At 36.4% G+C, this 12,662-nt stretch overlaps 1 protein-coding gene across 4 annotated transcripts in view; it reads right to left on the reverse strand.

Annotated features, from left to right (window-relative positions):
- Positions 1 to 12,662, reverse strand: part of JPH1 (junctophilin 1) — an 81,824-nt gene that overhangs the window by 25,234 nt on the left and 43,928 nt on the right. For all 4 annotated transcript variants that reach the window (XM_085053061.1, XM_085053060.1, XM_085053058.1 and 1 more), the window contains exon 3: positions 2,641 to 2,759. In XM_085053061.1, the coding sequence (XP_084909187.1) occupies positions 2,641 to 2,759 (119 nt within the window). The remainder of the gene's footprint in view (positions 1 to 2,640; positions 2,760 to 12,662) is intronic.

Below are 12,662 nucleotides of genomic sequence, written 5' to 3' on the forward strand. Positions count from 1 at the left end.
ATGCTACAGATATTTACTGCTGACAGCATGCTTGTCTACCATACTAAGCAGTTAAAAAAATAACAGAAAAATTACACTTTCTTATGATAACTTATTTTCAAAACTATTTAGTACAATGGAAAGCTTTCACTTAACCATAGTTTGAGAGAATGAGACAGAACACTTATCGATACCTTTTAGCAGCACTTACAGATATTGTAAAAATAAAAAGCTCAAGCAACAGAAGAAAACCAAGAAGTTGCTATTAGGAAGCAGTAACAGTTACCCTGTTTTCTTTCAAATACATGAAAAATGGTACTTGAAAAGCAGGTATTTACTGCTGTTTATGTGAGTGAATGTAAATACTTAGAAATACTTATCTATTTTATTACCATAAATGACAAAAGCTAACAATAACACTGTCCAGTTACTCTTGGCATGACTCTTGGGAAATGCTTAAACAAACAAGTATGTGTACAAGTGAGCAGGTTAACTGGTACCACACAAAAAAGTGTATGTGAAAAAGGCATCACATACACTGAGCCTGGAAAACATCTTAGACATAATGTGTCAAGCTGGTGGTTTGCAGAAGTTTATTTGGATAACAGAAATACAGTTAACATCTTGGCATTTTAAAGTTACTTAAGCAATGGGAATAGATTTTGTTTTAGAATGTATACGAATACGCTGTATTTGGCTATCTTGGAAACAATTATAGAATCCAAAATGTAGAGTCCAGAGAGGCATTTATCTTTTGCTAGGAGCTACCACACAGAGAACAGAGTAAATAAACTTTGAGAAATACTTTGCTCTGTCATTCCACACACATCCAGCTGCATCTGGGGAAGGGATACAAGCTCTCCTCTTCTGTAAACGGAATAAAAGTTTCAAATGAGAGGAAAATAAGATCCCATACCTTCTCACCCATATCTCACCTAATTTGTCAGCAATACTACTTCAATTCCTGTGGCAGGTAGTAAAAAGACAACCGAGAAATTCTCGATCTGGGTGATTTCTTGGTGTCAAATTTCACACTGTCAGATGTTGGCATTTTCACTTGAATACTCTAGTAATTTATTTGAAGGATTTGGCAGCTTTCAAATACTTTCTTTCCAAATGCTTCAATTCTTTGCAAGACTAAGGTTATGACTTCTTAACTTAAAACTGGCAAGATGATCTGTTGCTGTAAATTGGGATTCCTTCAGCTGGTGGTGAATGAAATAATGAAAAAACAAAAAGACTTGAATATGATAGCAGTAAGTACAGGCCACTAATATAAATCCACAGGAGAGGTAGTACTGAGGTAATTTTCTACAGTGAAAAGTACATATTTATCCTGTTTTAAAGCTAGTAAAGTCTTACTATGGAAATAGTTCTGTTGAACTTTGGCTACACTTCTGGAATGCCATGTTCAAGAAAGATGAATTTACATCAGGATGAGTACAAACTGAGTCTGGAAGACTGGTAAAGGGAATGAAGATTCCAATCACATGACCAGTTCTTGACTTAGGCACTAAATGAATACAAAAAGAGTGCCCCAATCCCCCCAACCCCAAAACACATTCTCTCCCTATAACCAAATACTTAGGAATAAAGAAAAAAAAAGTATTCTTTAAGGTAACTGACAGTAAACATTTAGTAACAAGTTATATAAAGTGGCCACTTGAACTAAAAACTGAAGTAAATAGGTGTGCTTTTAGAAAATGTTGCAGAATGTTATTATTCTTTGCTTTTGTGGGTCATGATAGCCTGCATTCTCTACATGGGTACATTTAAGAATAAGTAAGTTTGTGTCTGAAACAAGGATGAGCAGAAAATGACACTGAGTGAAAATGAATCTCAGAGCTACAATCTGTATTAGCATACGAGTACGGGCAGATCCTTGAAAAGTAATAACAAGATATGACTCAACTCAATTTGACAGGTGAAAGAAAGGGCAGACATGAAAAGACATTAAATTGGCAAATGGAGCTCCATTTTATCTATCCAATTTTAAGCCAAAGAGCAGTACACAGAAATATCAGGCTTATGGAAAGACAGCAGAAAAACAAAGCAAAACCAACCTTGCTTCTTCCTACAGCAACTTTCCAAACCATGTGACAGATGAAAATGGGCTGCGATGCTGATATAAGTGAGACAGACTTAATTCTATGCTATCGTGAATATGGGACTAATGTTCTACAGAGCATCCCAGGCATAACAGAGGAAGATTCCCTTATAGACTATGTATGTCTAATGGTAAAGCATTCTCCAAAATTCAGACCTTAGCTAACCAAGACTCAGGAATTCCACTGGTCAGTAAAAAAGCTATAGATCTTCCCACTAATAAATACATAGAATTAACCCAAATTTCTGTTGATTTATGATGACTTAAGTCTGTCTTTGGCACTGTTCTAAATAAACTATTAGTCTGAGGCAAAGTTATACACTTGATACTGACTTTTGAACACTGAACTGTTTTCATACAAAGAAACAGTCACCAAATTGTTAAAAATTGAAAATAAAATCTCCTTGAGCAATGTACACTCCTCGCAACATACATTTGACTAATATTTCTGTATCAGTGACAACATGCAAGATGAAATCAACACTTTAACTTCACACAAAATCTTTTCAAAGCAATAAAACAAATTACCACACAAAACCCCAATCTACAATTACCTGGTTGGTAGAAATTTGGTGAAAGTTCTCTGGCAACTGCTCTTGCAATATCACATTCCTGGCGAGCAGCCTGAGCAGCCTGATCTGCAGCATCAGCTTTAGCTCTTGCATGTGCAGTTCTGTACAAAGTAGAAAACAGTTTATATGCAGAGGAGTCTTTTATGAGTTACATCAAGAATGTGAGTGCAAAGGACCACAGCTATCACACACTAGTACAGTGAACTCTTAGGACAAATTGTTGTAGCTGCAAATCAGCAAAGTATTTCAGGATTAAATCACTATTCCTCTCAGTTCTTCAGTCCTGTTCATCCTTGGATCACATTTACTTGCAGGAACACAAGCGTTGCAGCCCAAGCTTATAGTTAAAATTTCTAAATAGAAAGAAGGAATAGTATCTGACAGAAACATGGGATTAGGACTTATTTTCATGTTACCAGAAAGTGTACAGAAGTGTACAGAAGGTCAGACTGGGCCACACACTGACTCCTAAATAGGGTTGTGGAATTTCAGGACAAATGGTGTTCAAAGGAACTGAGGAATGCTACTACCTTTACCACATTTCAAAGTTAATGCTGGGTCAATGCTGGGTGCCATGTAAAAATTTCTGAAGGGCAAAATTCACGTATGTTAGCCCAAAAAATAAAAATAGGAAACGGCTTCCACAATCAGATCATATTGGTAAAGAATAGCCCAGAAAACATGTTTAACACTTTAATAGGCATTTGTAGAACTGGGGACTTAACTGTTCCAAATTCTTGTAACTCACTGAATTTCAAATCCAAATACAATTTGAAAAGGCAACTTTTCTGAAGTCACGACAACAGTATGGAATACTTTGGTAATCTGCACTCTGCTTCCACTTTTTTCCTCTTGCTATTCCTCCAAAAGCCTCAAGAACAGCTTGTGCAAAGGCCTCTGATTCCAGATTGCAAACTGATAGTTGTGTTACTGCAGGTTTGCATCAACTGTTTGTCCCATCTTCCCTCACCACTTCATTCTCCAGTCATCTGTTTAAAAACTCCTGATGGTAGTGATCTCTCTGTGCCTCTCCAGCATCAGCACATAGCCTAGAGCTATGAAATGGCTCGTTAGAACAGAGGGGAAGCTAAACATGGCAAACCAGCAGAATATTTTGAGACTCCAAAGATATTATTAACATTTCTGAACCAAACATATTAAATTTCATGGTCTCATCACTTTTCTCATATCATTCTAGTAGAAAATTGACACAGAAGTGAGAAAATAATTAGTTAATAGGACATCAATAGCACCAAATTTATCCCATGTGCCTGGTAATAGGAATGAATAGCAATTAAATAAATTAAAACTTCTTACAACGTCATTTAAAAATTCAGTTTTATTTTCAAGAAATAAAGAAGAGGTCTATGTGTTTTAGAAAAAGGAAGAATTAAATGTTAGCATTAACCAGAATGAACATCAAGAGATTAACAGTATGGCAGACTTTGCATTTCTAAAAGGATGTTTAATCCCGTAGGGTACTAGTATAAACACAGACATAAAAAAACCACATAGACAGTTTCATCTGTGGTGCTTGGAGAAGATTTATTTAAGTTACATCCTCCCTAAAATGTGTGTGGGGATAAATGTTGAATGTTCTTTCAAAGCTTAGCTTGTCATAATTTACTGGATAAATATTAGCTTTTGCTGCCTTCTTGCATGTCCCCCTAGGTCTGTGAGAAAAAAGATAACGAGCAAATGAGTTGTAACACCTTCCATCTGTACTCAGGATGGGGGAAAGGAACTGTTAATAAAAACAAATACACCGTATAACCCCATATGTGATCTATGCAGCTCATGAATGGGTGTATGGTATGTGCTTGCTTAGTAACAGTAATCAAACCCGTTCTTTCTGTATAATCATTATTTTCAATTAGATGAGCTATTCTTAGCTCCAGCATAATTATGTCTATGTAGCATAAACTTAATGAAGCAATCCTATCACTGGGACATTGTTTTGTGAGACAATAATGTAGTCTGCTCATAGATAAACTAGACACTGGTCATCTTTTTGTGATGAAAGAACAACCAGACTACTCCCATACAAAAATAGTCTAATACTGTTGCTACTGCTACAACAAACATTTTAAAAGCTAATATACTAAATGACCAGCACCAGGAAAACATACTGCCAGGATAATACATTTATTTGTTGATGCCTATGAATTCTCTATAATATTATATCCAAGAAGCAAAACAGACATTCAGTTTGTCACATGAAGCTGGGCAGAACAAGTTGCAACAGGAAGAAACCAAAGGAACAGAAGGTAAATGAGCACAGCTTTCCTTGGCTGCCTTATCCCACACCTCTTTTTTCAACTGACACTTCCTGCTATTCTGCCCCTTTTGTACTCTCAGTGAGGAGTTCCAGCAGACCAGAACAGGAGCAAGCACTGCCAAGGCATGTCCCAGCAGTGACACACATGAGCAGAGCCTCAGTGCTGTCTGTGCTGTCGCTGAGAGACGATGCAGCAAGAGGAACTACCCAGCACAGGAGGGCAAGGCACAAGAACATGTTTATGCTCCTGAGCAGGCCCTCGACAGTCAGACAGAAGTGTGAGCACATGCCTGTGCTGAGACACTTTCCTGACAGCCTCTTCAGCAGTGATGAGCAGCGACAAAAGTGATAAGAACAGGAGAAAGTGGCAGAGCTGATCCTGCTGCACAGAGCAGCAGCTCTGTGCCCAGCCTGGGTAATGCGGGCTCTTCGCTATACGTAATTGTTTGCTATTTATCACCTTGGCATTTGGATGCTTTACTGGCTAACTTCAGCAACATGTACTTTATCATCTCCATTTGCAACTGCATACTTAGATAATTTTTTAACTTCTTGCACACTTTTAAGTGTCAGATCCAAATAGTTTTTCTGTTGCTATTTATTTTCCTGGTGTTTTTTTTTTTCATTCTAACTTCCACATTTGACCTGCCTGTGTATTTTCCAAATTACTTGCTTACAATTACTGCTTCTTGACACTTCATTTTGTCTGAACTTGTTTTATTCTGCATTGCACTGACCCCCACACTATCAGACTACTAATTATCAGAAACTATGGAGAAATATGTTAGTTTTGAATGACAACGTTTGTAAAGGAGAACTATCAAAGCAGACATATAATCCATTTCCTCCATTTATGCTTCACACAGTTTTGGAAAGCTTTCTTTACCTTTCATTTCTGGGGTAAATTTGGCACTGTAAGGTCTCCAAGTTTTGTTTGCTACCAGCAATTGTTCATAGAAATTTAAGTCTATGATATATCACATCAAAATGACCCACATCTGAATGACCACCATCTACTTCAGAGCTGCTTTTTCCGCCAGGGAACTCTACGTCCTTTGCTATGACGAGAGATCTTTATGAGAACTCTTGAAAGCAAAACTTGAAAAAGAAATAAAATTCTCCTTTCCTCTCCCCAGCCAAGAAAAAGACTGCAGTAGGTTTTTTCCAGAAAAGATTCATCTCAAGTTTCAGCAGCAAAATACAAATTATACAGGAAAAAAGGCTGCAGTCCACAGATTGCAAAATAGCACAGGAAGATGAGTAACCTGCGTTGCAATGCTGCATTCAGGTTCTAATCCATAGCAAAGCACCTTTAATGATTTCTTTTTATTTTAGGGGAATGGGCAGTTCTTTGTAAAAATTAATTCTCAGCAACTGTGATACCTAATACACACTAGTAACTTTTGAATTACTGTGTGGTTTTATGCTTATTTCTCCTGGAAAATATCAGGAGAGTATCAATACCATTAATATTCCATGTGATGTATCAAACACGTGCTTGAAAGCTTTCAAATGAATATAAAAATTTACCTGTTTACCAAAATCAATTCATATTTAGAGGGACAATCTACCACTTCACTAATGAATGTACAGAGGTGGTAAATTCAATGAAGACAGGGGCAAAATTAACTTGTATCTGTGGCAGGAATCAAACTGCACTTACATTAAAAAGCAATCTGTACGTATAGCTCATGGAGAGTCTTGGTACCACATGGCAGCACTTGGGGTCTCTACAGATACCTGGCAGATACCAGTCTCTGTCAGCACCGAGCGAGGGCTGCAGCACCAATGGCTGACTGAAAAACTGGTACTGTGAGAAACTGCTTACCAGGGTCTGACTTTTAAAGCAGCTTTCTAAACTGTGGGACAACTGGTATCACTACTGGTATCTTGCTATTCTGTGTTTCCCTGCGTAGGTAAACATGAACACATAATCTTAACTACACTCAAAAGTATAAACACAAAGCCAGAGGCTTCTTACAAGTAGTCTCCCCTTTCAGCAATACTATGGTCAGATTTCCATCTGTTTATGCATGAGAAATAACTTGAAGGAGGAGTGCTGAGGGTTGAAGAGCTTAAACAATATTATCTCCCTTTCTGCAGCAACAATGCTTATATATAATGCCATGTGCCTGGAATGCATTATGTAACGTTTATCTAAATTTAAAACCCATTTAAAACTGTCCATTACCCTCCAGATTATTTCATATTTCCATGGTATCCTTCAACGCACTTGTAATGCTGCCTCATTCACAGTCAACTAAAAATGTAAGCAGCATATGTTTACTTTGTTGCATTTTTCAGATTTTATTAAACACAGTGAATTCAGCATAAAGCTTTCCAGGAGATTGCTTCCTAGTTCCTAAAATTATAAAAATAATTTTGCTTTCCACTTGCCAAATACATGAAACAGACTTATGCTCCTATTACATTATCCTAAATTTATAATACTTACAATGTTAAATTAACGGATTTCTATATTGTAAGAACAAAAATATTAATAATGGCTAAACCTGAAGTTCTCAAGAGATACTTTTTATTAATGACAGCTATTAGGTTTATCTGTGTAACATTACATATTGTGGGTTACTACCCATTACCATACTTCTCAAAACTGGAATTCTCTGAACACAATTCCTAAACTCTAAAATGCAGTGATTGTTCTGGAAAGTAGAGAATATTACATTGAGGTTTTCCTCCAGGTATAAAACTCCAACATTTTCACATTTGTTTCTATCTGTCAGAGAACAGCTTTGCAATCTGCAAAACCAAGTTCTGGTAAAATTGATAGAGATCTGTAGCATTTCCAGGTAAAAGGAGCTGGAGAGGAAGGGAAAAACTTTAAGGAAAGTTCTTTGTTAGACAATTTTTTTCCTTGCCCCCATTTTATTTCCATATTCTTCTGATATTATATATCAGTAATGAATTCTCTCTCTCTCTCTCTCTCTCTCTCTCTCTATATATATATAACTTCTATGCATTTTTTAACACTGCAAGTGAGAGACTGGCATTTATCAAGTGCGCTAGTCATCCTTCTCAGCTTCTTTCAGTGATAATACTGGGTGAAAACCAGTACTCTGCTATGGTAGAATTAAAAATACATACATGCATGACTGTGTAGAGCTACCTAAGAACTCTTGACTTCATAACGCTCAGCAACTCATTGCTGTAATAGCTCAGAAGTTAGGGTAGATCACTGAATACTGGCAAGAAATGGGAGTCTCTGAGAGAAACAAAGCAATACAAGAGCTTCATGTCAGTAAGAAACTTAAAGTGATCCTAAACTACAGCTTGAATTAACAAAATGAGACATACTCCCTCAACTAAGGTTTACTTTGTCAATCTCCTTTGTGCTTTACTAAATTTTAATCTCAACCAGCCGCTCCTTCTTTATGAACTGACTTCACTCAGTAACTGGACTAGCTTCTCTGGTACTACCAGAGAAGTCTATTACACAAACACTGCTGGCACTTTGATATGTATCATCTTGCCTAATGGATTTTGCTTCAGAAAACTCTTCCTTCCCAGCCTTAATTAATTTCTCATTTTTTTGAGTCCTAACTTATATTAGAAGAACATAAAAAATACTAACCTTTAGTTAATGAGTCCTGAAAAACTAAGGAAATCCCTTACACTTGGCAAACAGCCAACCTGATTTCAGTACTTGAAAAAATAACCTGGAGCTAATGACTGGTAAGCCAGATATCAGTCTTAGGCATAAGTAACAGCATAAATAAATTGGGTCTGCTTCCACAGAGCTTTATAGGCTAACAGTATATTGTGCCAGACACCATACTTTAACAAAGTATTTTGCCAAACACTCCATACACATGTAAAGATTATGGGTCCTGTTCCTTATCTCATTTGCCTTGATTTAACATGCTTGTTTTAAGGTTCCTGATTTTGTACCCTATGGCAATGTAATCAGACAACTTCATAAATTACATTGAATTAATAAGGTACATCAAAATAGATTGAAAGCTAACTCTGACACATTTCAAAGCTTAATGCAGAAGGCAACAAAGAAAAAGGTTGATGCTCATTTTACCTTAAGAGTTAGTTTTTTTGTTCCAGAGTTGTTTATTATTTCCCATTTAGAATGTTTCAATACAAGCTAAAACATACTGTGGTAGAGTTGGCAAGCTACGCAACTCCTGAATTCTAAGCCTTTGCAATGATATTAGGCACTGTAAGAGAAGTCCTCTTTAATCCATTTTCTCAGAAAAGAATTACATAGTCTTTTGTTTACAGGAAGTGAGATTAGTTGATTTTGGGACTGTTTACATTAGGTATTTCTGAAATCTGACATAAGGGCTCTCATCATCTCATTGGAGACACCCATCTTACTCCATTAAAATAAGAAACTTGTTCCAGTTTGGACCTCCGAACTGTACAAATGTCAGACTCCTGCAGTGGTCAGCATGAACATGCCCTGCTGTGCCTACAAATATGGCAAACACCAATCTATGCGCTTGTTGAGGAATCAGCAGCCTTCTTATGCCAAGATTTAGAACCTGTTTGCATTCTCTTTTAGATCTCTAGGGTCCATATCAATAAACCCAGAACAGCTCAGCAACTCAGGAGTGCCAAGGTACTCATTTCTGTAATATACACAGCAGTTCAGAAACATTTTAGGTGAATGAAGGACAGCAGCCTCAAAAGAAGGTATTTCTGAAAATACACTTTCAACAATTGACATAAATTTGTTTTATCCCTCTAGTCTGTCTTTTAGGCCCTCAATCTTGCTCACTTGTTTGCAAAAAGACTCACATGCAGATGTCTGTATTTACAAAGTCATTTTAAATTGCTGTTAGCATCACTAGAGAGGTTGCTTCACATGTTGCTCTCCGTAACTTTAGGTGTCCCACTAGCCTAGCATTATTTATATGCATGCCAGATACTCTGCCCCTGTATAGAGAAGATGGCCCTTCATGAGATGGTGCTCAGTGTTAACTACCACTCTGTCAGTAGTTTGCATGAATGAGTTTTGCTTTCATATTGATTATAGCACTGGCACAGAAATCCCAGAATCATTTAGGCTGGAAAAGACATTTAAGATCATCAACTCCAACCATAACCAAGAACTTCCAAGTCTGCCGCTAAACCACATCCCTGAGTGCCACATCCACGTCTTTTAATACCACCCCAGATGGTGACTCAACCATTTCCCTGAGCAGCCTGTTCCAAAGTTTGGCAGCCTTTAGGTGAAGAAATTTTCCCCAATATCCAATCTAAATCTCCCCTGTCACAGCCTGAGATAATTTCCTCTTGTCTTACTGCTTGTTACCTGTGAGAAAAGATTGACACCCACCTCACTACATGTAAAAGACAGCACGGTCTTCAATTTCAGCAAGAACAGCACCACCATTTCAATCAGAATGCAAGTTTTCCTGTGGGAAAATTTACACTTTGGACAAAATACACTTTTGTATACTATGCTCATAGGGGGTTTCCCCCCATTTTTGCCAGTGATGATTCACTGACAATATGTTTTCATGTCTCTAAGTGCCAAGTATGTCTAGACAAAAGTATAAATCTTGATGTGTATTTACCTATCCTACTTTATAGGGCAGATGGTATTCTACCCTGTTTTATTACCAAGTCTCCTTAGTGAGCAATATTTTCTTCCAGTTCCCTGACCACATTAATTCCTGCAGACAGGAAGGTTTTGGTTTGTTTTTTTTTTTTTTTTTTTGAAAGGGGTAAAGAAATAGCTGCAAACAATTTGCTCTTTCCAATCACTAAAGCCAATTATATTGCTTGGATGAAGAGAGCTGAATCTAGCTGGAAGCATGAAAAAAGATACATACTTGGGCTTCAGCTGCTCCTGATGACATAGTTAAGTGAAGAAAAACAAAAAGGAGATGAGTATGTTTCTCCTTCCTTCATCATAACATACAAGCTTCATGAAAGCAAGAACTTAATGTAATAATTCTGCACAGTGAAGGCAATCCTTCTCAAGAAAATGGGAATACATGGACCACTGTGACCATTTACTTAGATAATTTGTAAGGTATATTTAGTGCACTGCATTTGCCCCCACCACAGATTTTTTTTTTAAAAACTGTTCTCATCTGGGACAAATAAAATAAAATGGTAGGTATGACAACTGTTATCATCAACACCAATATCTGGCAGCTATTCTACACTCTGAGTATGATAAAACAGTAACATCATTCCAGGGATACCTCTAGATAAAAAATATGAACAGCTTACAAGAAGAGATTACAAATTTTTATACAACTTTTTGGTTTTGATACAACTGGACTGTTTTCTCCTTTCAAAACATTATCTTTTTCAGTGTTCTACTGATTTTTACCACTTTACTTAAAAATAAAAAAAAAAATCAGAAAATATGGTATCAAATGTCATAATTTAGAAAAAAACTATTTTTGTGTTAGAGTAGTCCTAGTTCAAAAACTTCTGGAAGGTCTGTTAATCAGTAAACTTATTCAAGAAAACTGTCAAATGTCATCCATGACAATGTCTGTATTCCTTAATCTCTCCTTTATACAGAGCTGATGGGGGATTTTAACATTTTTTAAAAATTTCAAGGAAAAATAAGTCCACAGTGTAAGACATATTTTAGTAAAGAATACCAAAGCTTTTGGAGAGTAGTATGTGTAATGTAAGACCAATATCTGATCTCTCTTAACATCAAAATATATGTAACTCGCAACTCACTTGTTGCATGAAAATTACATTACTGAAAACTACAGGGAAAATGTGAAAAATTAATTAAAATTCTGTACGTTTTAGTGGCTTCAAAAGGTGCAAGATAAACTCCCCAATCATAAATACTTCTTTCATAAATACACACTTTTTGTGAGTGACTTTGGAAGTGTGTAACTTACTATATATTGCAGTTTTAGTAGCTGAATCCAAAGACTTCATTACTGCTCTTGATGGAGGAAAATCCACTAAGAAAAAGGTCCCTACTACACACTTAGTGTCTCGGCGCTTATTTGGCTTTCTCTATTACAAAAGCTGTAGCACACACATTTATTGCTGATGTTTTCTCAAAATAATATTCTGAAATTTAGATCTTCATAACAAATGAGAACAGAAAGGATATGCTGACCACAGAATAAACCTTAAACACAGAAGAGCTTTGTGCACTGCACAGAATTGTCTAGAAAAAATACAAAATGAAAATACTGTCTAGAACATAGTGGCAAAAAAAATAATTTTTTAAGAGATGTAATAGTGGCATTTATGCATTTGTAGCAAAAAAAAAGGTGCAATTAAATTATTTCAATGACAAGCATATTGACATTAATTCAAATAATCTGTGGCAATGTTATGGGATTTTTTTAAACGTCCTTTCAACATCTTTGGGCATTAAAATCTAGTGCAATACTTTCAGCCTTTTAAAGGCAGTAACTGTGTGTGTTCAAATTTACTTTTTGTGTCCTTAGCAATCTTAGAGCTGAAACTAAATTGGGCTTATCTTTCTTCGCATGGCTCGTTCCTGTTCCCTGATTAGGTGCCAGATGTCTAGAAAAAGGTATTGATAGAAAAATGTCTAGCAAACCTCTCTGGAATAAGCTCTTCCTTTTTCAGTTGTTTAAAGACAACTGGTACAAAATTCACAGAAATGCATGAATAACAGAAAACACTGATCTATTACAAGTGAGCAGCTTAATTAAACAAAGAGCCTAAGCTCTCCACAAATGTCAAGTACCTAAGTATAGGGATGGTTGTAAGTATTTTGACTTTTCTCCAG

This window comes from Lichenostomus cassidix, chromosome 2 (genome assembly GCF_008360975.1).
Source record: "Lichenostomus cassidix isolate B80296 chromosome 2, HeHo_3.0, whole genome shotgun sequence".
NCBI lineage: Eukaryota > Metazoa > Chordata > Aves > Passeriformes > Meliphagidae > Lichenostomus > Lichenostomus cassidix.